Genomic DNA, 27059 nt, shown 5'->3' with positions numbered 1-27059 from the left:
AGCATGTTTGCTTTTAATTTTCCTGGCACCTAAATAGCAAGGAGGGGCTTCTTTTTGTCTGACTTTAAGGTAGATAGTGGGAAATGGCTGTTGCGGATCGGTCCAGCCTTTGAAAGTGACATTTGGCTACAAGTAGCAAATTGTGCTGTTTCTCTTACCCAGTTCAGCCTGTGAGGTTTTCTCTTTGACCAGCAGTTGATGACAGTGAAGACATTTGAAATCTCTATATTTTGTATAGCTGCGCTTGACTGGTCTTTGCTATCAGTTTTCTCTATATTCTATATCTTCTAAATATACTATTTTAAAAAAGAAATATAGGGCTGTTCTATTAGTTGATCCAGAAAGGCAAATTGGGAGACTAGCATCTTAGGACCACATTTTTAAAGGTATTTAAATGCCTGGTGAGATTTTTCAAAAGCATCTGGGCACTTACCACCCCTTGAAAGCAATGAGTTTTAGACACCAAATTGCTGAAAATCCCACTAGGTGCCTAAATATCTTTAAAAATCTGACCCTTATTGCTTTAGCTCTGCTGCCACCTGTTCTCTTTGACTGACTAAACCCATGTTTATACAAAATCATTGTCGTTGTAAGGCTTAAATACTCTCCTCAAAGTGAGACATCCAAAGCCAGTCTGTCAACAGAGCCTATCAGACATTTATGGGTGCCTTGGTCAGGGGTTCACAATCTCCTAGATCAGAGTTCAGTAATTTGATTGTAGAGGCAGGTTAAACATAACCTGGAAAAGGTTCAGCTTTGCTGAGACCTGGAGAATGTTGGTGCTTGGCAAGAGGCCAAAGCACCTTAAAGAAACAGCTGCAATTAAAGGTCCAGTTTAGGAAAGGAAACACATTTGATAATTCCTTAAAATTATGTTGATGGCAAGTAAATTGATTGGGACTGCTGGAAACCTTTAACACTTGTAATGTTTTGGGTTTTTTCATGATGTGGTTTATGGAGGCTTTTGGAAGGGGAGATCCTGGCTGAAACCTGTTGCTTTGTTGGAGTACTAGGAGGCAAAGGAGGAATTGACTGGGTAAGCGGTACACAAAAATGACACTCAGTGATCCTACATAGAGTTCCAAACCAACTGGATTTTGCCAAGCGCTGACACAAGTGGAAGAAACGCCTAAACGTACAATAGTTCTTCTTCTTCTGCAGTACAGTGTGGCTATAGCAACCCTAATAAGAGTTTAATACAGAAAGGGGATCATCTTGAATTTGAAAGTGGAAACATCATTTTGTATGGACATGGAAGAACCAGACTCATGCATATGAGAAGAAAAATGTAGGGGATACAGATAAATGGTAGATTCTCAAGGTAGGCAGAGTAACTGTCTCTGCAGTTCTGAGTTGGAGACAGCATGCCATTTATGTGATGCTGTAAATTGGCTCTGATCACTCTATGTATCCACTTGCCTTAAGCACTTCAGCTTTGTCTGCCGTCGTCTACTTAATGGTGCAGCTCACCTAGTGGTGAAAGTGGTAGGGTTCAGTGTCTCTTACCACAGCATTATTGTGGTTAAAACACCTAAGTCATGTCTATGCTACAGCTTCCACCATTTTTGTTACTGATAGAGCTGTACCAGTGATGAATTACAGCCATGAACTTTGTATAGACAAGGTTTTCCAGGTGTCGTCAGCATCTCTCGAGATGGATCACTGCTTTTAGCCGTAACTTACAACCAGCAATATGATAGCCATGCCATACAATTCCAGGCACAAGGCCCTGAAGCTTTCAGATGGGACTGCAAGAGCTCTGCTTCTTTGTTCACTTATTCATGCATGACAAGAGGTGCACCTGGGCTGAGCCAAGTCCTGCAGAGAATATTAGAACCACTAACTGTGACAAATCTAAAAAATGTATTTACCGCTTCTGGTAGCTGGTCTGATAGCTGCTTATGGCAATGGAAAATCATAACATTAAGAAAAGGAGTTTCTTCTTCGAGTGCTTGTTCACATCCATTCCACATTAGGTGCACACGCGCTGCGTGCACCAACACCGGAAACTTTTTCCTTACTGACTCCCGGCGGACAAGCGGGGCCCCCGCCAGTGGCACCACTGTGCCGTGTAGATATACCCCTGCTGGACTGACCCCCTCCAGTTCCTTCTTACTGTCTGTGGCAGCATTAAAACAACCTCTTGCTCTCATAAGTGAAGTAATCCTTTAGTCTTCACTGTTATCAGTTAGTTAGCATTTCATTGTTGTTGGACACTTAATAGACTAGGTGCTTGGAGGATTCTGGGCATGCTGCAGGCCCACGGATTTAAGGCTTGTGCCACATGCCACAAGCCTATGCCGGTTAGTGACCCCCACGTCTCCTGTCTACGTTGCTTAGGGGAAGCTCACCAAACAGAGCAGTGTAAGGTGTTCTCGGCTTAAAGGCCTTGCAAAAAGAGAGAGAGAGACTTTCGCTTAAAGCAGTTGTTGATGGAGGCAGCACTGCAGCCATCGGGCCCGGAACGCCCGATGCCGGCCCCAGGCTCCTCGGTGCGGAGTGCCCCAGAGCCGTCAAAAGATGCGGTACCAGCCAAGCACCCCAAGCCATCAGCCCTGGGACATCAAAGTAGGCCCCGGCACCGCTCATCCTCCCCGGTGCAGCCCAAGGCAAAACCAAAGAAGGGGTGCGGACGCTCCCCACAAAGGAGACCGGCGCCATATCAGGCCCCGGGTTCCAGGAAGAGCGGCATGGACACTGCACCGACTTTGGCACTGGTGGTACCGGCGCCACAAGTCCCACCGAGTTCAGCTATAAGTGAACTCAGTGTGGACGAAGGGCTCGAGGGCGTAATAGATCAGCCCTCCACGCCTGACACCTTTTGAGGCTGCGAAAGACCTCATCGGATTGTTGATGGCGAGCCCCCTCTCGGCCAGGGAGAAGTCTCCAGCACCTGGACCCAGGATGCTGTTGAAGGGAAAGCCAGCAATGGTGCGCCCTTCGAGGACACCGCCCTGGCACCACTCCTGGCTTTGGTCCTGGTCGAGCTCCGAGTCTGTGGACTCCCCGTTACCCTTGACTCAGAGGGAAGTCTCGGTACCGGAGGCGAGTCAGCGAACGGGGTTAGTGCAGGGCACACAGCACTCCCCGGTGCCACCCCCCTTCCCCCCCATGAGACTGGCATCAGGAGGACAGAAGCCAGGAGTCGCCAAGGGCTCAGGAACATCGGTACTGGTCCAGAGAGCAGCAGTACCGATCCTGTTCTCGATCAGCAAGAAGCCAATCGTCAGCCTCCCGCCGACACAGATCGCCGTGGCACTCATGCTTGGCATCACCGGAGTCCGGTGCCAACTCTGGCCAATACAGCTACCTGCAACAGGCTCCGGACAGCAGGGAACAACAAACTGGTTGGTAACCACAGTGGCACTGGCCCTTCTGGACCCATTGGGCCTACCACCAGTATCCAGGCCCAGCTACTCAGCACAGCGGTCCCGGTCCCTGCACCGACGCTCATCCATAAGGGAAGCTACGGTGTCCAAGCCACCTGCAGCCTCGCCGAGCGAGAGACTGGGGAGCCCAGCACCGTACGCGGTGCCGCCCCAAGGCCACCAGCCCCAGCTTGAGCCGGAAGCCCCTCCCCTGGGGGAAGGGGACCAGGGAGACCAGCTAGAGGAAACTGAGCAACTGCTAACTTCCTCGTCATCTCCAGATGAAGCAGTAGTAGGCACGGCAGTAACAGGACCTCTGCCACTAGACCACAAAGCCCACCAAGAGCTGCTACATAAGGTGGCCCATAACTTGAGGTTGCAAGCCAAGGAGATGGTTGAGCAGGAGGGACCCCATGGTGGACATTCTGAGCCCAGAAGGTCCATCCAGAATAGCGCTCCCACTCATTAAGACCATTCAGTCTAATTACATAACTATATGCAGACCCCAGCATCCAGTGTACCAAGTCAAAGGTGTGGAGTGCAAGTACTTCGCCCCGTCAAAGGGATACGACTTCTTGTTCTGGAACCCGAGCCCATGTTCCCTGGTAGTCTCAGTGGTAAACGAGAAGGAGCGCCATGGGCAACGGGGCCTCCAGTTGAGGATTGTTAACCAGGAGGCCATCCTCAACAGACATAACTTCAACTCCTGGGTGGCAGTGGGGAAGTTTAAGTACAACCTCCCACAAGACTCCCAACAGGAGTTCACCATCCTGATGGAGGAAGGCAAGGCCGTGGCGAAAACTTCCCTCCAAGTGTCCTTGGACTGAGCAGAAGTGGCAGCCAGGGCAATTGCATCGGGCATGGTCAGGCGGCACTCAGCGTGGCTTCAGGAGTCAGGTCTGCCACTTGAGGTCCAGAATTTGTTCCAGGACCTCCCCTTCGAAGGGTCCGGACTCTTCTCGGACCAGATGGACGCAAGGACTCTAGAGCTACACTCAAGTCGCTGGGTATGCATACCCCGGTGATTCAGAGGAAACCCTTTAAGCCACAGCCTCCTCCCCGGCGCCAGTACCAGCCTCGTCCTCGACAGAAGCCTTACTGCAGGCAAGGCGGAGACTACAGGAGGCGGCGCAATAATAACAGCAACTCCAGTAGGCCGGGCCAGAGTCAAGGCCAACATAAATCTCAGCCGGGCCCTAAGCTAGGCTTTTGAAGGTGCGTTGACGGACAGCGTACCAGATCAACTACCGGATCCATCCCCTTGTTTCCTCAACCACCTGTCCCGCTTCTCCCGTGCGTGGTCCAGCATTTCATTGGACCGTTGGGTGTTATGCACGGTGCAAAGCGGGTGCATGCTACAGTTTTCCTCCCTTTTTACCTCCCAGCCCCCTTCCCCATCCCTCTTCAGGGACCCTTCTCACGAGCATCTCTTAGAAAAGGAGGTTTGCTCGCTCCTAGAGGCAGATGCGGTACAGATAGTACCTGTACACCTAAAGGGGGAAAGGGTTCTATTCCACTATTTCCTCATCCCCAAGGCCAAAGGGGGTCTTCATCCTATTCTAGACCTGCGTGGGCTCAACAAGTTCCTGGTCAAGGCCTGGTTCCACATGGTCTCTCTGGGCACTATCATCCCTTCCCTGGATCCGGGAGACTGGTACTCTGCCCTCAACGTGAAGGATGCATATTTTCATATCGCCATCCACCCAGCGAATTGCCGATTTCTGCGCTTTACTGTGAACCAGGAACATTACCAGTTTACGGTTTTACCTGTGGTCCCACAGGTATTCACAAAATGCATGGCAGTAGTGGTGGCATTCTTGCGGAGGCAAAGGATTCGAGTTTACCCTTACCTCGATGACTGGCTCCTGGTGGGTCAATCCAAAGAAGAGGTTTGGTCCCACGTGAAGATGGCATTGAGTCTGGTCTGCAAGGTGGGGCTCCTGGTCAATGTTCCCAAGTCCATTCTCATTCCAATGCAGAGAGAGGAATTCATAGGGGTGGTCCTAGATGCGGTACAGGCAAGGGTAAGCCTTCTGGAATCGTGATTCCTGGCCATTCAGCAAGCAGTGAACTCCCTGTGCCAGTTCCCCACTACAACGGCCAGATGTTGCCTGCGGCTGCTAGGCCACATGGCAGCTTGCACACGTGTGGACAGGGACCCCCTAGACTTGATTGTGGCAGCCCCGGGGGATGTGCTGGACTCCTTGATGTGGTGGTGGTCCCAGACCATGGTTTGCAAAGGCATCCCCTTTGCCGCACAACAGCCGGAATTGACGCTGGTAACAGACACGTCAGAACTCAGATGGGGGGCTCACCTGGGGGACCTCAGGACCCAGGACGTGTCGTCAGGGGCAGAGCAATTGCTCCATATCAAAGTGAAAGAGGTCAGGGTGGTTTGTTTAGCCTGCCAGACCTTTCATGCCACTCTGAGTGGTCACAGCGTTACAGTTCTGACAGACAACATGACTGCCATGTTTTACGTAAACAGGCAGGGCGGAGCCCGTTCCTCTCTGCTCTGCCATGAGACTCTCCTCCTCTGGAACTTTTGCATAGCCCATGCCACTCACCTCGATGTGGTGTATCTCCCAGGGGAGCAAAATGAGCTGGCGGACAACCTCAGCAGGTCCTACTGCAGGCACAAATGGACAGTCAGAGCAGACATCATGCTTTCACTCTTCCAAAAGTGGGGGTTTCCCCTGATGGACCTGTTTGCTACCGAGGGCAACGCCTAGTACCCTCAATTCTGCTCATTCCAGGGTCACAGCCCAGGCTCAACAGCAGACACATTCGCAATCCCGTGAGGAAGGGAATTGAAATACACCTTTCCCCGATCCCCGGGGTGCATAAGTTACTGCTTAAGGTGCGCAGGGACGGGGCGTCGATCATTCTCTCCGCCCCGGCCTCGAGCTGTTGGTGGAGGCCCCGATAACCCTGCCTCTATACCAGGACCTCATTACACAGGACGGAGGGCGGCTTCTCCACCCCGACCTGCAAGCGCTGCATCTGACAGCATGGAAGCTATGTGGTTAAATGCTTTGGAGAGCCAGTGCTCCCTTCCTGTGCAGCAGGTTCTACCTGGTACTAGGAAGCCCTCTACCAGGGCGACTTACTTAGCCAAGTGGAAGATGTTCTTGTGCTGGTGTGGGTCACAACAGATACAGCCACACCAGGCCCCAGTGCCGGCCATTCTAGAATACCTGCTGCACCTCAAGCAACAAGGGCTGGCCCTGTCCTCGATTAAGGTGCACCTGGCGGCTATCTCCGCCTTCCACCTAGGGTTTTCAGGTAGCTCGGTTTTCTCCCACCCAATGGTGGGGCGATTCCTCAAAGGTCTGGAAAGGGTGTTCCCTTACTCAAACCTCCCAGTCCTCCATGGAATCTCATCTTAGTCCTTTCTAAGCTCGTGGGACCCCCGTTTGAGCCCCTGGTTACCTGCTCCCTTCCCCGCCTTTCCTGGAAGGTGGCATTCCTGGTGGCCATCACCTCGGCCAGAAGGGTATCTGAGCTAAAGTCGCTCACCTCGGAGCCACCATACACTGTATTTCACAAAGACAAGGTGCAGCTCCGCCCACACCCTAAGTTCCTCCCAAAGGTGGTCTCACAATTCCGTCTGGGCCAGGACATTTGTCGTCTGCTGGTTTTCCCCCAAACGCCATGAGGACCCAAGCCACTGCAGCCTGCACACCTTAGATGTCTGCTGAGTGTTGGCATTCTACTTGGAGTGCACCAAGCTCTGTCGTAAATACTGTTCGTGGCAGTAACTGAGAGGATGCAAGGCCTTCTGGTGTCAGCACAGCGAATCTCATCGTGGATTATGGACTGCATTCGGGTGTGTTATGACCTCGCTGGTGTCCCGACTCCGGTGGTCACAGGCTACTCAATCAGAGCACAGGCAGCTTCCGCGGCCTTCCTGACACAGGTTCCCATGGCCAGCTCCAGGCACCAGCCTCTCAAGCAGGTACTTGGGGTGGCAATCTGCAAGGGGTGGCAGTCTGTATGTTTTTGCCCCCAAGCAGCCTGCCGAATTGCTGCCGCGGACGGTGGGCGGCAGTCCGTGTGCCATTAGGGCGACTCGCGCGTTTCCACGGTGGTGGCAGCTTCTATGTTCAGCTGCCCGTGGTGGCGCAGCTTCTGTCTTCAGACAAAGACAGAAGCTACCGCCGAATTGCCGCCACCACGGAAACGTGCGTGCCACCCTAACGGCACATGGACTGCCCCCGCTGTCCATGGTGGCAATTCGGCACACTGCTTGGGGCAGCAAAAACAGTAGAGCTGGCCCTGCAGGTCCTGATCCAGAAGATCTGCAGGGTGGCCACCTGGTCATCAGTGCACACCTTTACGACCCACTACGCCGTCAACCAGCAGGCACAGGAGGACACGGCAGTTGGCAGAGTGGTCCTTCAATCAATTGTTTCGTGACTCCTACCCTCCTCCAAAGGTAAGCTTGTGATTCATCTAATGTGGAATGGACATGAACAAGCGCTCAAAGAAGAAAGAATGGTTACTTACCTTTTCGTAACTCTTGTTCTTTGAGATGTGTTGTTGACATCCATTCCACCACCCACCCTCCTACCCCTCTGTCGAAGTCGCCGGCAAGAAGGAACTGGAGGGAGTCGGGCCAGCGGGGGTATATATACGTGGTGCAGTGGTGCCACTCTGGCAGGTGCCCCGCCGGGAGCCACTAAGGGAAAAAGTTTCTGATGCTCATGCGTGTGGCGTGCGCACACCTAATGCGGAATGGACGTGAACAACACATCTCGAAGAACAACCGTTACAAAAAGGTAGGTAACCATTCTTTTTAGTGGCCAACCAGGAAACAGCCCCAGAAAGTACAGAAGAAAGCAGGAGCTGAATTGGAGATCAGTTTGATGGCTCTCAATGCTAACCTCTGTGAAGTCTCTCATAACCTATTTCCTTCTACTCTGGGTATATTTTTAATCAAGGCCCTTATTTTTCTTGGGATACAGTGAAATGTACTTGCTGCAGAATTGTGGCTCCAGGCTTGGATTTATTGTTTATTATGTATTTGTATTGTATTAGTATCTAGGCGCCTCAGTCATGGGCCAGGACTCTAGTGTACTAGGTGCTGTACAAATACAGAACAAAATGATGGCCCCTGCCCCTCAGATCTTAAAATCTAAGTATATGACAAGAGCATTGAAAACAAACTTTGTTTCTAGCCCTTGTGGCTGGGAAGAAAAGCTTCCAACTATGAACTGTGTAAAATTCCTGCAATGTGTTTTCCTTACTGAATCTGTAGACAACCTAAAATGACTTCTCTGAAGGGTGTGAACTTCCCATCTATCTCAGAAGATTAATAATGGTGAATAGAAATGTCAGTGTTGGCTTTCACTGATTATTTTAGCAGGAGCCAATTAATGTGCTTATTGTTAGATCCATTGGCAAATGCTGGAACATGGGTCAGCTGGCTGTTACAGGGAAAGAGACTGTAGATTTTTCCCCCTCCCAAGTGCTAAAAGCCCTTAATAGCTGTCACATCCAAACCACCTACCCTTCCAGTTCCTATCCAAACTCTAACCTTCCCCACCTTCCACCCCCATACCATCTTCTGCAAGGTAGTTATTCATGGTCAACACAGAAATCTGTGGCACAATGAAAATAAGTGTGTATGGAAGGAGTGTAAACTTAAATTTAACACAAGTCACTGTACTATTATTTGGTTCAAATTTTGTACTCAAAAACTCCCCCTTTAAAAAATTTTACCGAATCTGATGTAGGATTTCCATTTTGCTCCAGAAGTAGTGGGAGATGCCTACGGACGGTCTGTATATTAAGAAGCCGGGCAGTGAGTCATATTGAAATGGTGGTTTCATAATGTCTAGTTCATGATTTGTAGTGGATGTGTCTTGTGCAATGTGGAGGGGTCACCTCAAGAAGACAAGAAATTTGCACTGGTGTAGCCTCACTGATGTCATTATGCTGGTGCAAACCCCTAATGCAGACACCTTTTCCTGATGATTTAGTAAGTGACCTGTACTTTTGCAAGCTTCTCCCCTCTCCCCCCTTTGGACCAGTCCAGCGCATGTCTACACTGGGGACTTGCCATAGTATAGTTAAAAGGGTCCAAACAAGCCCAGCATAAACAGGGCCTAGATCTGAGAGCGTAGTCCAGTCTTCCGAGCCACGGAGTCACTAACCTCAGTCCTGAGACCGCCAACAAGTGGGCTAAGTAGTAGAGGCTTGTGATGTAGTTACCTTCCCAGCAGAATCTGGTTCCAGGCCTCCAAACTCATCTCTCAAGAAGTACCCACACAGTCATCAACGGGTATGTTAAATAGATAATATTTAAATAGTAAGGTGTATATATGACTTCCTACTTTTTAGCTTTCAAGGTGGGTTGAGGCCTGGGAGTCTGCCTATCTAGCTAATAACTCAGTTTACATGCTGCGATGATCCCAGAAGAGATACTTTTTTCTTTTTGTCACCTTTCATGCTGAGGTCTCCATGCCTTAACTAGTGTCCTCCAGCAGTCTCTCCGCATTGTCACTAAGGTGTATTGAGTCGAGTAGGTTCACCTCTTGTATCTGAACTGGTTCTCACTGTAACACTTCTGTTTGCTTTTTGTTTTCTAGATGATGACAGTGTTTTAAAAAAGGAATTGGTAAAGACACAGGCTTTCTGAAACACAGACTGGAAGTGTGTTTTGAAGGCAGGCCGCCATTTGGTCAGGACTCAAAAGCCAAAAGCGAGAACAGATTTGTCTGGGTGAAATTCCCCCTCATTTATTAAAGAGTCGTATGTACTTGATGGAAGATCAGTGACCGTGCATTGGAAAATAACCTGGTCCAGTGGTTATTGAGGCACAAATCTGAGTAGTGCAAAGAACCTCTGGAATCAAATATGGAACATGATGTCATTACCCATTGCTCTCTTCCCCATCTCTTTCTCGCCCCTCCCCCCCCAGTTCTGTTTTATGGAGGGTAAAGAAGCCAGATGCTTCTGCAATTGCTGTATACCTAGGACAGCCCCCTCTGTCTCTGTAGAAAGGTAGGGGGGTGTGATATGGGTGGGGCAAGTACCTCCATGGAAATGTTCACCTCCCTCTGCTCCTGTAGCAAGTGCCCTGGTGCACAATGCAGTCTCAGCTACCAGCATTCACTTGATAGGTCATAACAGTGTCTGGATGTGGCTTATACCTAGAAAGTTGCCAACAGAGCGTTCCTCCCACTGCCTGTCCTGGAAGTAGGAAGAACATCATGTACTTCCAGTGGGTGGGGTCACAGGCACTGGGAGGCACCAGCCAGCAGGATGGAAATAAAGAGGGACAAAACAAAAATCTTGCAGATAGGAAAGGAGAGAGAGTTAAAAGCGACAGAAGAACACAGGCAAGAGAGCAGTTGTGTTGCTGGATGGGTTGTAGGTACTCATTTCCCAATCAACTGTAGTGTGTGCAAGGCTCAAAGAGAAAAGCGTGCCAATTGCTGCTGTATCTAATGTACCTGAAACTAGTGCCCAACCTGGGAGCAGCACTGGGCCCTCTACCTAAACAGAGGCATCTGCAAAGCTGCATTGTAAAATTCTGCTTGTCACTAGCTTTTTCTGGTGTGTGCATGAAATCTTGTAAGTTCTGTCATCACCACCACAGTGGTTCTTTGCACCCAAATAAATAAATTTCCACAATGATTTTTTCCACCTCTGTTCTGAAGGACTGGGTGTCTTTGGGTTGAACAGGTTACTAAAGGTCCTGTGCTATTTTATGTTCAGAGCTAAGAGTGTTAACTGTCATGTTGTGGAATCCTATTTTCCTGCCATAGAATAAGAGTAATTCCTATATAAGACAATAGCAATTATTTGTATTTTGTAAAAATAAAATTAGGCCCTAGGGGCCCAGCTTTCTCGTTCCTTCATCACCATGTTTTACAGGAGTCTATGACATGCATTTCTCTTGCATGTGTCACATTGGGTGGTTTCCTGGAGGGGTTGGAAGGTAATGGGTAAGAATCCATATGGATGTTGCAGTTGGAATACTGCTATGGGGTATGTGCCCAGTCTGGGTGGGCAGGTGTGGGCATTGCAGTGTAGCAAAGGGTTGGGTATTGTCATGAGGTGAGAATTATATGGGTAACCACCAGCATGGGGTTCACCCTATGGCAAAGGAGTTAGTGACTGGTGGTGCTACTGCCTAGGTGAGTGGGTTCCTAGCAGAGGTGCTGACTTTTTAGGATTTCCCCCAAGGGTGCTGGACCCCAGATCCTGCCCACACTTCACCCCTTCCCCCAAGTCCCTACTCCTACCCCTAACCCTCTCTTCCTGCCCCCACCCCAGCACCACCTGCATCTTGCTGAACAGCTGATCGCAGCCAGTGGGAGGAAGGGGGAGGAGTTTATCTGTGCTGCCACTGGCAGGCAGAAGGCAGTTGGGCGCAGCTAATCCATGGGGCTGTCAGTAGGTGCTGAGCACCCACTTTTTTTTCCCCCATGGGTGCTCCAGAGCACCCACAGTGTCAGCACCTATGGTTTCTGGGTGGTGGGTCAGTGGGTGCAGTTAAGTGGCTGGTGATGGTGGCGGCGGCGGCAGCAGATGTGCAAGGCTGTAACAGCCATTATATCACATAGATTAGACTCCCCTCTCCAACATTACTTGGAAGTTTTCCACCTTCAGTGAGAGTCAGGCTGTGTACACTTTAAATGCTGCATGATCACAGCTGTGTCATTATAGTGCTTCAGTATAGACACAGCTGCTGGCTTGGGGGGAAGGGGAGAGGTTTCTCTTGTTGGTGTAGGCAATCCACCTTCCCAAGAGCTGATAGTTAAATCAGCACAGAAATTCTATTAACTTAACCCTGTCCACAGCTGGGGGGGGGTTAGGTTGGCGTAACTGTATCACTTAAGTGTGGATTTTTCATGCCCTTGACCAGTGTTGTTAAACCAACTTATTTTTGTGTGTAGACTTGGCCTCCCTCCTGCAGGGTTTATGTGTCTTCACACTTGTGCCCTAGGTCCTGCATGCTCAGCAGTGGCAGCTGCTGTGGAGATGCAGCCCTGCGCCATGACCCTCCCTTGGTGGTGGGGCGTGGGCCCTCTCATGTTCCTGGCCTTTCCCCTGCTGTTGGCACTGGAGTGGGCAAGGAGTGCCCCACCTCCTGGTGTGACCTCACACCCATAGTCCCATGTGCAAGTCTGGACCAAGCCACCCCCACAGGGGACTGCCCAAGATCTCTTAGCAGGAGACCCTACAATAACACAGCAGTTCACGTGACACATGCGGGGCGGGGGCACTGGAACACGCCCTGCCCATTGCAGAGAGCAAAGGGGAGGAGCTTCGCCGTGGCCTCTGTGCCGGCCTAAGGGGCGAGCACTCCGCCTCCTGACCATAGAGCGGTGCCTAGAGCGGCTCTTTTCTCGCCATATCGATGGCCAGAGCGGCGCTTCCGCTTCCGGCGGCCAGGCTCGGAGCGCCAGGCGGAGGGAGACGGTTGCCATGAGCTTCCTGAAGCGGTTCCCGCCGCCGGCCGAGGGGATCCGGCAGCAGCAGCCCGACACTGAGGCGGTGCTCGGTGGTCGCGGGCTGGGCACCGGGACGCTGTACATCGCCGAGAGGTGCGGCCTGGGGAGCCGCTGGGGGAGGGGCAGGCGAGGAGCAGCGGCCGGCTGGGGCTGCGATGGGGGGAGCAGGCCCTGGCGGGGGGGTCCGGGTAGCGGGTGAGGAGGTCCTGGTGAGGGAGGCCTGGCCCTGGCGGGGAGACGTGGTGGGGGAATCAGGCCCTGGAGAGGAGACCTGTCAGAGGAGAGGGGGGGATGGAGGAGGAGCAGGCTCTGGCGAGGAGACCTGTCAGGTGGAAGGGAGGAGCAGGAGCTGGTGGGGAGACCTGGCTGGCGGGAGGGCGGTGTGGGGGACACCTGGCGCTGGCGGGGAGACTGGGAGTGTGGGGGGGAGCGGGCCCTGGTGAGGAGACCTGGCTGGCAGGTGGGTTGGCAGGAACAGGCCCTTGTGCAGTGGGACTGCGCTGTTTTCAGACCTCTACATTCGGAGCTCAGTGCTCTCGTCTGTCTGGGTGTGTATCTGAGCAGTAGGTGTCTGCAGTACTTTGGCATGAAGGCTATGGTGGGAATCCCATTGATGCCCAGTGCTGCTCTGGGGATGCCTGAAGCCCATCCCTGGCTGCGAGCCTTTCCCTGCATCCTAGGCACAGTGTGGAGCAGCTCTTCCAGCCTGCCTGTCTGCTCCCGGTCCCCCCCATCTCTAGGCTCCATCTCAAGATGTTATCTCTGCATCAGGCCGAGGTGGTCTTCCTGGGCTCTTGTCCAGAAAGAGATGATCCTCTGCATTTCTGTGCACTGATCTTCCTCATTTAACTGCTGACTGAACCCAGCGCTGTAGAACTGCCCTGGGGAGCTTAGAGACACCCTTCTTAAGCAAACTAGCTATCTGTACTGAAATCCGAGTTATAAACCAGGTAATAGTGCTGCTGTCACTGTGTCCTGAGCAATGTAGCTAGGCCAAGCTAAGTTTTAAGTGTAGACTAGGCCAAAGATATGTGCTGTCAACCTGTATAATGCTGAGTTGCGCCCTTTACTATACTTTCAATAGCCTTTTGTGTGAGGCTTATACAAGTATTTCTCCCTGCTTCCTCATATAGTGTGCTGGGAGGCTTCTACAAGAGCCATTTACAAGCAATGAATAGAATGAGCCAGTATGCACTCCAATTACATTATTGGAGTTTCACAGTGTGGGAGAACCAGGCGCTGCTGAATACAATGAGGCTTTGGATCCAAGTACAGACTCAGTGCATTTACAGCTATCAACACTTAAAACTGAGGAAAGAAACAGCTTGTTGATCATAATTAGGAAAATGATTTCTCACCTCATCAAATCTTGTTTCTTCCTGGTGTCCCATAGAAACTCACATAGACTCACTGATGTAAGCTGTATGGATTGTGCACACAACTTCAGGAAGATCTTATTTTGTGTTGATCCCTTTGTTTTGAAAGATCACAAAGCACTTTACAAATTGAGGTATAAACTGTACCAGTGGTCAGCAACCTTTCAGAATTGGTGTGCCGAGTCTTCATTTATTCACTCTAATTTAAGGTTTCACGTGCCAGTAATACATTGTAACATTTTTAGAATGTCTTTCTTTAAGTCTATAATATATAACTAAACTGTTGTATGTAAAGTAAATAAGATTTCTAAAATGTTTAAGAAGCTTCATTTAACATTAAATTAAAATGCAGAGCCCCCCTGACCAGTGGCCAGGACCTGGGCAGTGTGAGTGCCACTGAAAATGAGCTCCCCTGCCGCCTTCGGCATGCGTGCTATAGGTTGCCTGCCCCTGAATTATACCCATGGATCAGTGCAGCTACCTCTGGGGTGCAACATATCAACAGCACGTATCAATTCTAAGAGTTAAGGACAGAAAATGAATTATGCGGTTTTCAAATTGAAACTGCAGCAGGAATTTATCAGAATGTACTAATCCAAGATGAAACTTGTCCAGAGCACTTGGATTCACACTCCATCTCTTGTAAAAAGTGTTATAGTATCTTTGACCATAAGTTTTCTCATTTTAAACACAAGGACCTGTTAGCATAGTTCTTGAGCCTTAGTTCAGTACTAAGTGGAATGAGTGCTGCCTACAGAATCTCTTCCATAGATTTTACTGTTTTTGATTTGTTGAACTTCATCTGTAAAGTTGAGTCACATGACTCAGAACTCTTTTGGAGTTGTTTAATTTGACTTATTTTTTTCCAGTCGCCTGTCATGGTTAGATAAGTCTGGACTGGGTTTCTCCTTGGACTATCCCACCATAAGTTTACATGCTGTCTCCAGGGACCTAAATGCCTATCCATGGGAACATTTGTATGTCATGGTCAATGCCAAATTTGAAGGTATGGTATGTCTGTATTGTTACGTACTTTTCTTCCTCCTTCTTGTAGCTCAATAAACAACTGAAATGAAAATTGTCTCCCGGTAGGGGTAATTTGTCACTTGAACTGTCCATTATGAACAGTGAGGAAACTGGGATTTAAAAGTCAGGCCTTGTCTCTCTTTAAATTTTTGTTTCAAACACCCTACCTCATTACTTTCCTTTTCTTAAAGGCTGTGCCTTTCCTGGAAGCCTGATTGTGGACTGATATTGTAGTCACTTTTACTATTCACATTTTCTGCCCTGCCTCTTGACCTGTTAAAATGTACGGCAGGAGAGTATTCCTATTAAACTTCAGTTTTTAGTTGTTTCTGCTCTCTTGGTCCTATTTAAACAGAATAAAAATCTGCTTATCTGCTCGTTTGATGCTTGTGTTCATGTCCCTTTCCTGCACTGCTTCCCCTTACTCTACTCCCTCCCTTTCTCAGTGTAGTGAATTGGTGTTTGCATGCCTGTGATTTGAAATTACACTGGAAGCCTTCATTCACAATTCTTGCAGGTGTGTAAGAACTATTCATGTTATGAGGCTTATTACTGAATCTTTAGAGCTGTCCCACAGAGGTTTTTAAACAAACTTAGGCTTATGCCCTTTCTTGTTTCTTCTTGATCTGAAAGGAAACCTGAAAGTGGTGGTGGTGGAGGAATTTTTTTTTGTTTGCTTTTTTTTTTTTTTTTCCTTAAACCCTTTTCGAAATACCAGGTTTTGAGAAGTCTGTCCTTCTGGGGGTGCTTTTGAAGCTCTTATATGATGAACTTCTGCTGAAAGGGCAGGGTGTTGGATTTTTTAACAATAACATGTTTTCTCCACAATATTTTGCAGTTAAATACGTGCTAACAAAGACAAACTAAAAGTAAGTTTTAAATAGGCTGACTAAAAATCTCTCCTTTCCCCACTCTCCAGTCACTTGCTTCAGCTTTCGGCGTATTAAAAATTCTGATGTCATGACTTTACTTGTAATAATAAAAACTCAGTTTAACAGTCTTCCTGGTTAGACAAAATATGGATTTCTACTTATAAAAAAATGTTTTGGGGTGGAGTCTTCTGTGCTATTTTTATGCATTTTAAAGAAGCAACAGTGTATGCACAGTTAATATTTTTGCAAATTTCCTTTGAAATTTTTTTCAAGTGCTTCCTTAAGAAAGAAGCCCACTAACATAATAGTAGGTGCATGTAGCAAATTAGGAGGGAAAGGAGCAGTTTTGTAGCTAAATTCAAAGCGTCCCAGCTTTGATAATGTCTGTTTGTTTAAGGTATATTTTGAGGAGCCTATTGCTTGTTAATACAAAAAGACAGCCATTCCATTGAACCTTCTTCAAATAGTGTGTGAGGGAGAAATGGACAATGTATATATATTTTTTATTCCAGTTCTGTAATGCATCTTTTTCTAATGTTGCATGAATCTAGGTTAAAGAAAAATGGTCTAGAAACTTATTGAATTTAAATAAATAAATAAAGGTAAGCTCTTAGTTTTGGCATTACCACATAGGAGCGTAGAGCCATTTCTACCTGGAGAGATTCCCCTGGGTTGTAATAGCAATCGGACTAATTTTCTGTACAAACTCAGGCTACAGTAAATCTTCTGTAGCCTGTGGAAACCTGCACAATTAGTTTTCAAGTCCATTCCTGGTTTGTAACACAGTGTTGCTGCTATCTGCTGGATGGAATTCAGGGCATTAAAGCAAAACCTCACTGCTTCAATTATTGCAGGAATTTCCATGTTTTGTGTAGCATGGCTGGGTAGGATCCATAGTATTTTCTCTGGAAGCTTTTGTCACATTCCAAATGAGTTGTGTGTGCCTGTGAGCATCTGTGTGGTGTTTTATGAAGGGGTGAGCTTGAGATTGACATAACTGAGAACAGGCAGTTGGGCACCACAATAGCAATATGTGCCTGTTGACGTCAGCCGGTAAAGTGTTGGGAAGTCCCCTTGAATGCTTTATTTTTGGAGGCAGCCAGTGGACGCTTTGCTGACTTGTTTTGAGTCTTGACGTTTCTACGTTGCAGAGTTTCTGGGCTCTGGTAGTACAAGATACTCTTCATGAAAATGGATGCCTTGCTGGACTTGTTCCACGTTCCTTTAGAAAATCTGTAGTTCCTGGGAAGTGGGTTTAGTTTGTACCCCTATGCTAAAACTTCCAGATATAAGGCTCCACGTCACAGCCATCTTCCTTATTTATTTCAGTAGATGTAAAAATGCAGCAGGCCTCTAACACATGGGTTTTCAAACTTCATTGCACTGAGACCCCCTTCTGAAACAGAAATTACTACACAACAGCAGGAGGGGGACCAAAACCTGAGCCTCGCTCCCCCATGAGGGGGGCGAGGCAAAGCCAAAGCCCTAATACCCCGGGAGGGGGGGCCAAACCGACATCCAAGGGCATCACCCCTGGCAGGAGGCCTATACCCTGAGCCCCACCGCCCACAACTGAAGCCCTCGGGTTTCAGTCCTAGGAAGTGAGGCTTGGGCTTTGGCCCAGGGCCCCAGCAAGTCTAACACCAGCCCTGCGACCCCATTAAAACAGGGTTGTGACCCACTTTGGGGTTCCGACCCACAGTTTGAGAACCACTGCTCTAACATGAATCTCTGTAGAGGTTTTCAGCACTGCTTCTTAGTTATCTAGAGACTTCGCTCATAGAAGTCATGAGGCACCCACCCACACCTTGAAGGCTGAGCATGCTTCCTACCCACCATTTCCACCACCTGTGCCTGCCTAGCAACAGGAGCAGAGAGATCAGAAACCGAACATGGGTTATTGTTACTGGGCCGGTCCAAAAAGCTGATTGATTTTCATGGGGACTGTATCACAGCACTATAAAATAAACGTGGTCTATCAAGTAATTACTTACACTGTAATTTTTACAATTTGAAATTATCATGCGTATAGAGACACAACCATGTTTTGAACGCAGCTATTTTTAGGAAGAGTCTGGGTCAGTTTCCTTGGCCAGAATGGACTGTGGTTTCTGTTATAACCCTTGATGCTACAGTACAGAAAAAAAAAATCCCAATCCACATTGGTCAGGGAAACTGCTAGACTGTTAAAAACAAGCATCCCCATGTAGATGAGAGTGCCTTTGTCTATTATCATTTTCAAGCCATGCTATAGGCTGCATTTAGAAGAAGAGAAACCCTTGCCCCATTGTGCACAAAGTGGGGATGCTATGCTAGAACCTTGCTTGCAAAAAACACGTAAGTATGGTTACAGCTCAGACAGTTATGACCCAGCATAGACATGACCTTAGTCATTTATTTGGGCCTGTCTATACTACAGATAAAATTAAGGCAAAGGGGCTCAATTACAGCTCTATTGCAGGGTATTCTGGTGGTTGACATCCTATAAATTCCTAAGAGGCAATGCAGACACAGTTCTTAGCTATGTTTTGCCTGTGTTCTTTATGTGACTTTAGTTCTATTATGGGACACTGGTACTGTGGCTGCATTTTGGAACTAGGTCCCTGACTGCGTTATGTATGTAATATGTATGTGCATTAAAAGAACACGTGGGCCAGCATTTGGGGAAATGTAAACATTCTTTAAAACACTTGAATTCCTTAGAGGAAGAAACAAAAGAAACTCCCATGGCTGAAGGGGAAGAGGAGGAAGACAGTGATGATGATGATATTGAACCAATTGCAGAATTCAGATTTGTACCCAGCGACAAATCAGCCTGTAAGTAAAGAAATAAGACAATGGTATAGCTCTTTTTGTTAAAGTTCTTTCAAAGCTCTTTACGAACACTGAATTAAGCCTCCATACCCTTGTGAGGTAGGGACGTGAGGCATATGGGGAGTTGAGGTACGGAGAGGTCAAGTGACATGACTCCCACTACCGTTTGTTAACTTCTGGACTTCTGCCTTCCTAGAAGTAGCCTTAAGTAGATTGTGCTTAATTTAGTCTCAGTCTTAGTATCTCAGTTAAGGCTGGGATGTGCTGGGCAGCCATTTTTCAGTGAAAATTCTAGTACAGTTGCGGTTTGTAGCTGAATAATATTTCTAAGAATACTCAGATTGTATCTGCTGAATAATATTTCTGAGACTAACCAGACTCTGTGTCTGCAACTCCTAATTCATCTGCAATGCCATTTTACTTATGAAGCATATGTGTTCATTAACTACTGTTAGTTTAATCTCCCTTATGGCAGTCTCTCCATACCTCTAATAACTTTCATTGCGCATTTCTGAACTTCTCCTAGTTCCCCTGTGTCTCTTCTGAGATACGGTGTCCAGATATGAACGCAGTATTGTGGGTGAACGAGTGCCCTTGAGCTATGGAAAGTGGTTTCAGTATTTTTCTATCGTTCCTTATATGTCCTGACACTGTTTTTCTTTTTTGACTACTGCAAATTGGGATGAAATTTTCTGTAGGGGTGAAACCTAGGCTTTTGGGGTGTTTACAGTGCATCTAAACCCAGCAATGCATAAATGGTTTACAGTATACCTCTTCTGCTAGTTTTGTTATGCGTCTCTTGCATTCCTCGATCATCTTCAATCTTGACTAAAGAGAATTTTGTGTTGTATGCAAAAGCTGCTGTCCTCCGCCTGTCCATTTTCAGATCATTCAAAAATATATTAACCTCCCTGTCCTAGCATAGGTTCCTGGGGCACCCCGCTGTTAACTTCTTACCATGCTGAAAACTGACCTTTTATTCCTACTCTGTTTTGTGTCTCAGATGGTTTCTAATCCATGACAGAACTTTTATCTCTCATCCTGTGATGACTTAACTGACTTAGAGACTATTAAGGGATTTATCTAAAAAACTGTAACTTAATTTGCTTGCAAGTTTGTAATCTTAATATAGTGTAACTTCTAATTTTAATTCAATGGCTGCTTTAATGAAGGAGAATTCCTATTTTCTTCTCTCTGACCACCTCTCCCACCCCAGAACCTCCTGAGTGTTGTCATGGTGTATTGGGGTGGAGGGGTTTTGTTACTCTGCCCTTTCACCACTCCTGGATGCTGCCATGTATGTGATAAAGACACCTCCCAGTATGAAGACTTGTATTTACTATCCATCCTTTGATTAAAACAAGTATCTTTGTCACATCCGTACTAATGTATATGTGCTCTGGGATTTATTTTGGGGAAGTTCTGTGGTCTGTGTCACATAGGAGGTCAGACTACATGATCACAATGGTCCTTTCTGGCCTTGGAATCTGTTTCTAGAGCTGTTTTGTCCATTCACCAATGGGAGACTCTTGTGTGATTTGTTTTTACAGTGGAAGCTATGTTTTCAGCAATGTGTGAATGCCAGGCCCTACACCCAGACCCTGACGATGAAGATTCAGACAATGATTATGAAGGAGAGGAGTATGACGTGGAGGCCCATGGTTAGTGATATGCTACCATTTAAATACCTACCAACTTTTGTGTACCTGGAACCTTTCTTAGAAAGCTATTCTCAGGTTAAGCATTGTATCTGTTGTGCGTGTGTATTTTTAAAAGGTGTTCCTTGGCTGTTACTGGTATCATCTACGTTTAAATAATTTTTTATATTGTAGTTTTGTGGCATAGAAGCTCAGAAATGAGCAGAAAATCACTAGTCAGGCTGCAGAGTTTTAGTTGGAGTTCAGCACAAATCCTACCGGGGCGGCTCTACGGATTTTGCCTCCCCAAGCACGGCAGGCAGGCTGCCTTCCATGGCTTGCCTGCGGAAGGTTCGCTGGTCCTGCAGCTTTGGAGGACCTCCTGCAGGCGCCTGCAGGAGGTCCTCCGAAGCCGCAGGACCAGCGTACCCCCCCGCAGGCAAGCCGCAGAAGGCAGCCTGCCTGCCGCCCTTGCGGTGCTGGCAGAGTGCCCCCCGCGGCTTGCCGTCCCAAGCACGCACTTGGTGTGCTGGGGCCTGGAGCCGCCCCTGAATCCTACTACAGCCTTGTTTGTATTCTCCAAAGCGTCAAGATGCTAACTGACAGCAGCCTTCCCCCTTCCCAGTCAACAGGCTAATGTGATTTTAGCACCTACCCTATGGCTTGGTCAATTTGACCTGTCTAGTGGCTCCCCTCTGATTCAGGCTCCTCCTGCTTTCAGAGGTATGACCTGCAACTTGCTTTGCTAGGGGATGGGATTCTACTTGGCAATAACTGCTAGGTGGTTCCAGCCATGTTGTGGAAGAGTCTGTGGTAAAAGGCCCTGACTGAGCAAAGCACTTGAGCAAATGCTTTATTTTAAGCATGTAAATTATGCCAATTGAAGTCTGGTCCAGAAATCATAATAAAGGGAACTTTCAAGGAGCATGTGTGTGGTTGAAGCACAGAATTGGGAAAGGTAGGTTCTGTTCTCCACTATACCACAGTTTTCCTGGAGAGCTTGGACAGTTGACTTCTGTTTCCTCCTCTGTAAACCGGGAAGTATTATTCATAACTATTTTGTAAAGTTTCTAGCAGTCTGAAGTTTATAATTTTGGTTTAAGTGACTTTCCCTGGATCACATAGGAACTTTGTAGCAAAGGCTGGGGGAAAATCCAGTTCTTCTTCGAGTGCTTGCTCATATCCATTCCAGTTAGGTGTGCGTGCGCCGCGTGCACGTTCGTCGGAAGATTTTTACCCTAGCAACACTCGGTGGGCCAGCAGGGCACCCCCCTGGAGTGGCGCCGCTATGGTGCCGGATATATACCCCTGCCGGCCCATCCGCCCCTCAGTTCCTTCTTACTGCCCGTGTCTGTCGTTGTAACAGTGGAGTGCGGCTTAGCTGATCTCCAGCTCCCTAGCTATCCGCTTGTTTCTAATCGTTATTGTGTATATAGTTTGATCTTCTATATTTCTAGTTAGTTTCTAGTTTTAGTCGTTCTTTGTAGTAGTTATTGTATATAGTTAAGGGGGATCGGGGGTTAGCCCCTTCTCCTCACCCGGTACCGGGGCCCATGCCCGACTCACCGGGCTTCAAACCATCTTCGGCCTGTCATAGGCTGATGCCCACAGGAGACACTCATGACTCCTATTTAAAGTGCTTGGGTGAATCCCACCTCGCAGACATGTGCCGCATCTGCAAGGCTTTCAAGCCCCAGATGAAAAAGGAACGGGACATTCGTCTAAAGCAACTCTTGATGGAGGCAGCTCTGACTCCTCCATCTTCGGTACCAACTGCGGCGCCGGGGACAAGTGCCTCCTCCGCACCAGAGCGCACGACTGCAGTGAAGGCTTCTCGACACCAGCCTTCACTGGCCCAAGCTCCTGCCCAGCACCGCTCTCTCTCCCCAAGGAGCAAGAAGCATAAGACTCCTGCGGCTCCCGGATCTACGCCGCAGTCAGACTGTACAACTAAGTCGGACCACCCGGCACCGTCAGCTGCCGCGGCACCGAAGTCTTCTGCCTCATTGATTCCGGTCTCGCAAGAGCCATCGAGTCCCGTGCCCATCAGCTCTCCGGCACACACCATGGTTGAGCTTATCGTGCCCTCCATGCCGGAGACGTTCTCCACTGCAAGGGAGTTGATTGCCTTGACGGAGCCCGAGCTGCCTCAACCACCGGTGCGGGTTGTCCAATCATTAGTCAAGCCCGCCATGATGAGACTATCCTCTCCCGTTACCACCGAACATCGCCGGTCACGATCCAGGTCCCACAGGCATTCTCGGTCCCGTCATCGATCCCGGTCCCGATGCCGCTCGCAGTCCCGGTACCGCTCTCCATCTAGGTACTGGTCGTACTCGTGGCACCGTTAGAGATCCCGGTCGCCATCCCTATACTCTCAGCACTGGTCCAGATCCCGGCACCGCTCACAGCACCGTACCTCTCGCAGCCGATCTCCGCATGGAGATTCAAGGCACCGGTCGACCTCCCGGCACCGCGCTGGTCGCAGGTCCCGGTCTCACTCTGGACACCGGTACGACTCCCGGTACCATTCTCCGGTACCATGTGGAAAAGGATTGAATGGACGCAGAGACCCTGCCCAAATGGCCTCAGCTCCTCCGTGGCCTTCTCGTCATCCATCTGTCTCATCCCATGCGGACAGTGCTTCCTATGGGGAACCCGCTGGCCCATCACACTCCGGTCCCTCAGAACACCGTGTGCCAGAGGCCACTGTTAGCAGACCTCCCCCCAGCTGGTATGGAGGAAGCTCCTACCCACGCACCGGACCCACACGATCTTCTGGCTCCGGAGTTCCCCCAGGATCAGGAGTCAGTACAGGACCCACTCGTCCCAGGGCTGTCATCCTCCTCTTCTCCGGATGAGGCAGTAGCGGGGACGTCATCATCGGGCCCGCCTCCGATTGACCTCAGGTCACACCAGGACCTTCTGCGGCATGTTGCCCAGAATATCAACTTGCCGGTAGAGGAAGTTCCAGAGGTGGAAGACCCACTGATAAGGATATTGTTGGCGGAGACACCAACTAGAGTGGCTCTCCCCTTCATCCGTTTGATCCAAGCTAGAGCAGACAACATCTGACAATCCCCGGCAGGGGTCGAACAGAAATACAAGATGCCTTCTAAAGGGTATGAGTACCTATATGTGCGCCCCCCCTCCCTGTTCATTGGTTGTACAGCCCATCAATGAACGGGAGCGCCACGGCCAACAAGCCCATGCACCTAAATCGAGGGAGGCCAGGCGAATGGATTTGTTGGGACGAAAAATCTATTCCGCGGGAGGCCTCCAACTCAGGGTAGCAAACCAACAAGCCCTCCTGAGTAGGTACAACTACAACACCTGGGAGGCCGTAGGGAAGTTAATAGAGCTGGTCCTGCAGGACTCCCGCCAGGAATTTACAGCACTCCTGGAGGAAGGAAAGAGAGTAGCGCAGACCTCCCTACACTGGATGGGGCCTCACTGGATGCCGCCAGTTCGGTAGCTGGAACGGTCGCCTCTGGAATAGCCATGTGACATATATCATGGCTACAAGTGTCAGGCCTGCCACCTGAACTTCAGCATACTATACAAGACTTACCATTTGATGGCCAGGGCCTGTTCTCACAAAAGACGAACCCTAGGCTTCAGAGTCTAAAAGACAACCACGTAATTATGCGTTCGCTGGGAATGCATACGCCACAGACTCAAAGACGGTCCTTCCACTCCCAACCTCAGCGCCCTTACCCCCTGCCTAGGCCAAGGCAAGACTTTACCAGAAGGCGAGGTTGTACCAACTGTAGACATCAGTCTGGACCTCAAGGGGGTAACAATTCCGGTCCCACCAAGCCAACAGCGGGACCTCAAACTTTTGAGGGTGCGCCTGAGAGCAGTGTACCAATTGTCTCCGAGGATCCTTTTCAGTTCTACAACCGCCTTTCCCCGTTCCTCCCTGCATGGTCCCAATTAACTTCGGATCTTTGGGTCCTACGCATGGTGGAGCTTGGATACTATCTTCAGTTTCTTTCACCCCCTCCCTCCCAACCCCCCTCCTCGTCCCTCTTCAGGGACCCCTCTCACGAACAACTCCTCCTGCAGGAGGTTGGGAGGCTCCTTATGGTTGGAGCTATAGAGGAGGTACCGGAGGAATTAAGGGGCAAAGGGTTTTATTCCCGATATTTCCTAATCCCCAAGGCGAAAGGGGGCCTCCGGCCTATCCTAGACCTGCGAGGACTCAACAAATTCATGAAAAGTTCAAGTTCCGCATGGTGTCCCTGGGAACCATCATTCCTTCCCTGGATCCCAGAGATTGGTACGTCGCTCTCGACATGAAGGACGCATATTTCCACATTGCAATTTACCCCACGCACAGACGGTATCTACGCTTTGTGGTGAATCATCAACATTATCAGTTTACGGTCCTTCCCTTTGGCCTCTCCTCGGCCCCTCGGGTATTCACGAAGTGTATGGCGGTAGTCGCCGCTTCCCTACATCGTCGTCGAATACATGTCTTCCCATACCTTGACGACTGGCTTATTCGAGGGACCTCCGAGGCACAAGTCACCAGTCATGTGACCATCATCAAGGACCTATTCATGCGTCTAGGCCTGATAATCAATTTAGAAAAGTCCACTCTGGTGCCTACGCAGAGGATAGAGTTCATCGGAGCCATGCTGGACTCCAGTCTTGCAACAGCCAGTTTGCCTCTACCTCGTTTTCAGGCTATAGTCTCCCTTGTACAAAGACTTCAAAGCTTCCCAACAACCTCTGCCTGCGCTTGCCTTGGCCTCCTCGGTCACATGGCTGCACGCACATTCGTCACAAAGCACGCCAGACCGTGCATGCGTCCTCTTCAAACTTGGCTCGCCTCAGCTTATCGTCCGGGCAGAGATACCATAGACGTTATACTCACAATTCCGCCGAGCATTCTAGGCTCCCTCGACTGGTGGCGGACGCCATCCCTGGTGTGTGCAGGTCTGCCATTCCATCCACCACAGCCCTCCACGTCCCTAGCAATGGACGCGTCATCTCTCGGCTGGGGTGCTCACCTAGGGCACCTTCGCACTCAAGGCCTTTGGTCGTCTCGGAAGATGGCGTTACACATCAATGTCCGAGAACTGAGAGCGGTCCAACTGGTGGGCCGAGTGTTCCAGCATCATCTACAGGGCCATTGTGCTGCAGTGTTCACAGACAACACAATGGCCATGTATTACATAAACAGGGAGGGACACGGTCCTCCCCCCTTTGTCGGGAGGCCATTCAACTGTGGGACTTCTGCATAGCCCACTCAATAGACCTGGTAGCCTCCTTTCTCCCAGGAGTCCGGAACACTCTCGCAGAGCAACTGAGCAGATCCTTCCTGTCTCACGAGTAGTCCATCCATCTGGACATTCTCCATTCTGTATTCTGGAAGTGGGGCTTTCCCCACATAGACCTCTTTGCCTCCAGAGAGAACAAGAAATGCCAGGTGTACTGCTCCCTGCAAGGTCGCTCCCCGGGCTCCCTCGGACGCTTTCCTAATTCCGTGGAAAGGTCGCCTATTTTATGCCTTCCCACCGTTTCCTCTTGTCCACAGAGTTCTTCCCAAGCTCCGCAGGGACAGAGCCCCGCTAATACTGATTGCTCCGGCATGGCTGAGACAGCACTGGTACACCCTGCTGCTCGACCTTTCTCTGGCAGACCTGATACCTCTGCCACTCTGCCCGGACCTCATAACACAGGGCTTCGGCAGGCTTCACCACCCGGGCCTGCAGTCCCTCCATCTGACAGCATGGCTGCTGTCTGGTTGAGCCAATCTGAGTTGCGTTGCTCCACCTCAGTGCAACAGGTGCTGCTGGGAAGCAGAAAGCCTTCCACGCGGATGACATATCTCGCCAAATGGAAGCGCTTCTCCCACTGGTGCGCCCAGCATGACTTTATCCCAGAAGGTGTATCGGTCCCCATTATCTTGGACTATTTATGGTCCCTCAAGGAGCAGGGCCTGGTGATCTCTTCTATAAGGGTGCATCTTGCAGCTATTTCCACCTTCCATCCTGGGGAAACTGGCAGTTCAATCTTTTCTCACCCCATAGTTTCCAGATTCCTCAATGGCTTGGAGCGACTCTACCCTCAGGTCAAGCGCCCACCCCCTACCTGGGATCTAAACCTCTTATTAGCTAGGCTCCTAGGTCCCCCCTTTGAGCCTCTAGCCACATGCTTGCTGCTGTACCTGTCCTGGAAGACAGCCTTCCTCATCGCTATCACCTCGGCTCAGCGAGTCTCGGAACTTTGAGCTTTGACTGTGGATCCCCCGTATACGGTATTCCACACGGACAAGGTACAGCTGCGACCGCACCCGGCATTCCTCCCTAAGGTGGTCTCTGCCTTCCACGTTAATCAAGACATCTTTCTACCAGTCTTTTTCCCGAAGCCGCACTCATCGCGTCGGGAACAACAGCTGCATACTCTGGATGTCCGCAGGGCTCTTGCCTTTTATATCGAGAGGACCAAACCCTTCCGACGTTCACCTCAGCTATTTATAGCTGTGGCA

The 27059-nt window shown here is 49.4% G+C and overlaps 2 protein-coding genes across 3 annotated transcripts in view; both read left to right on the top strand.

The window, feature by feature from the left end:
* Window positions 1-11223, top strand: part of RSF1 (remodeling and spacing factor 1) — a 136715-nt gene extending 125492 nt beyond the window's left edge. For both annotated transcript variants that reach the window (XM_030558078.1, XM_030558050.1), the window contains one exon: window positions 9962-11223. In XM_030558078.1, the coding sequence (XP_030413938.1) occupies window positions 9962-10011 (50 nt within the window). In that variant the 3' untranslated portion in view covers window positions 10012-11223. The remainder of the gene's footprint in view (window positions 1-9961) is intronic.
* Window positions 11224-12760: 1537 nt separating this feature from the next.
* The window catches only part of CLNS1A (chloride nucleotide-sensitive channel 1A), a 26182-nt gene continuing 11883 nt past the window's right edge, over window positions 12761-27059 (top strand). The window contains exons 1-4 of the mRNA XM_030558020.1: window positions 12761-12928; window positions 15081-15217; window positions 18813-18926; window positions 20474-20584. Coding sequence (XP_030413880.1) covers window positions 12810-12928; window positions 15081-15217; window positions 18813-18926; window positions 20474-20584 — 481 coding nt within the window. The 5' untranslated portion in view covers window positions 12761-12809. The remainder of the gene's footprint in view (window positions 12929-15080; window positions 15218-18812; window positions 18927-20473; window positions 20585-27059) is intronic.

This window comes from Gopherus evgoodei, chromosome 1 (genome assembly GCF_007399415.2).
Source record: "Gopherus evgoodei ecotype Sinaloan lineage chromosome 1, rGopEvg1_v1.p, whole genome shotgun sequence".
Lineage (NCBI taxonomy): Eukaryota > Metazoa > Chordata > Testudines > Testudinidae > Gopherus > Gopherus evgoodei.
Note: the sequence above shows the minus strand (reverse complement) of the source record. Positions and strands in the feature narration are given on the sequence as shown.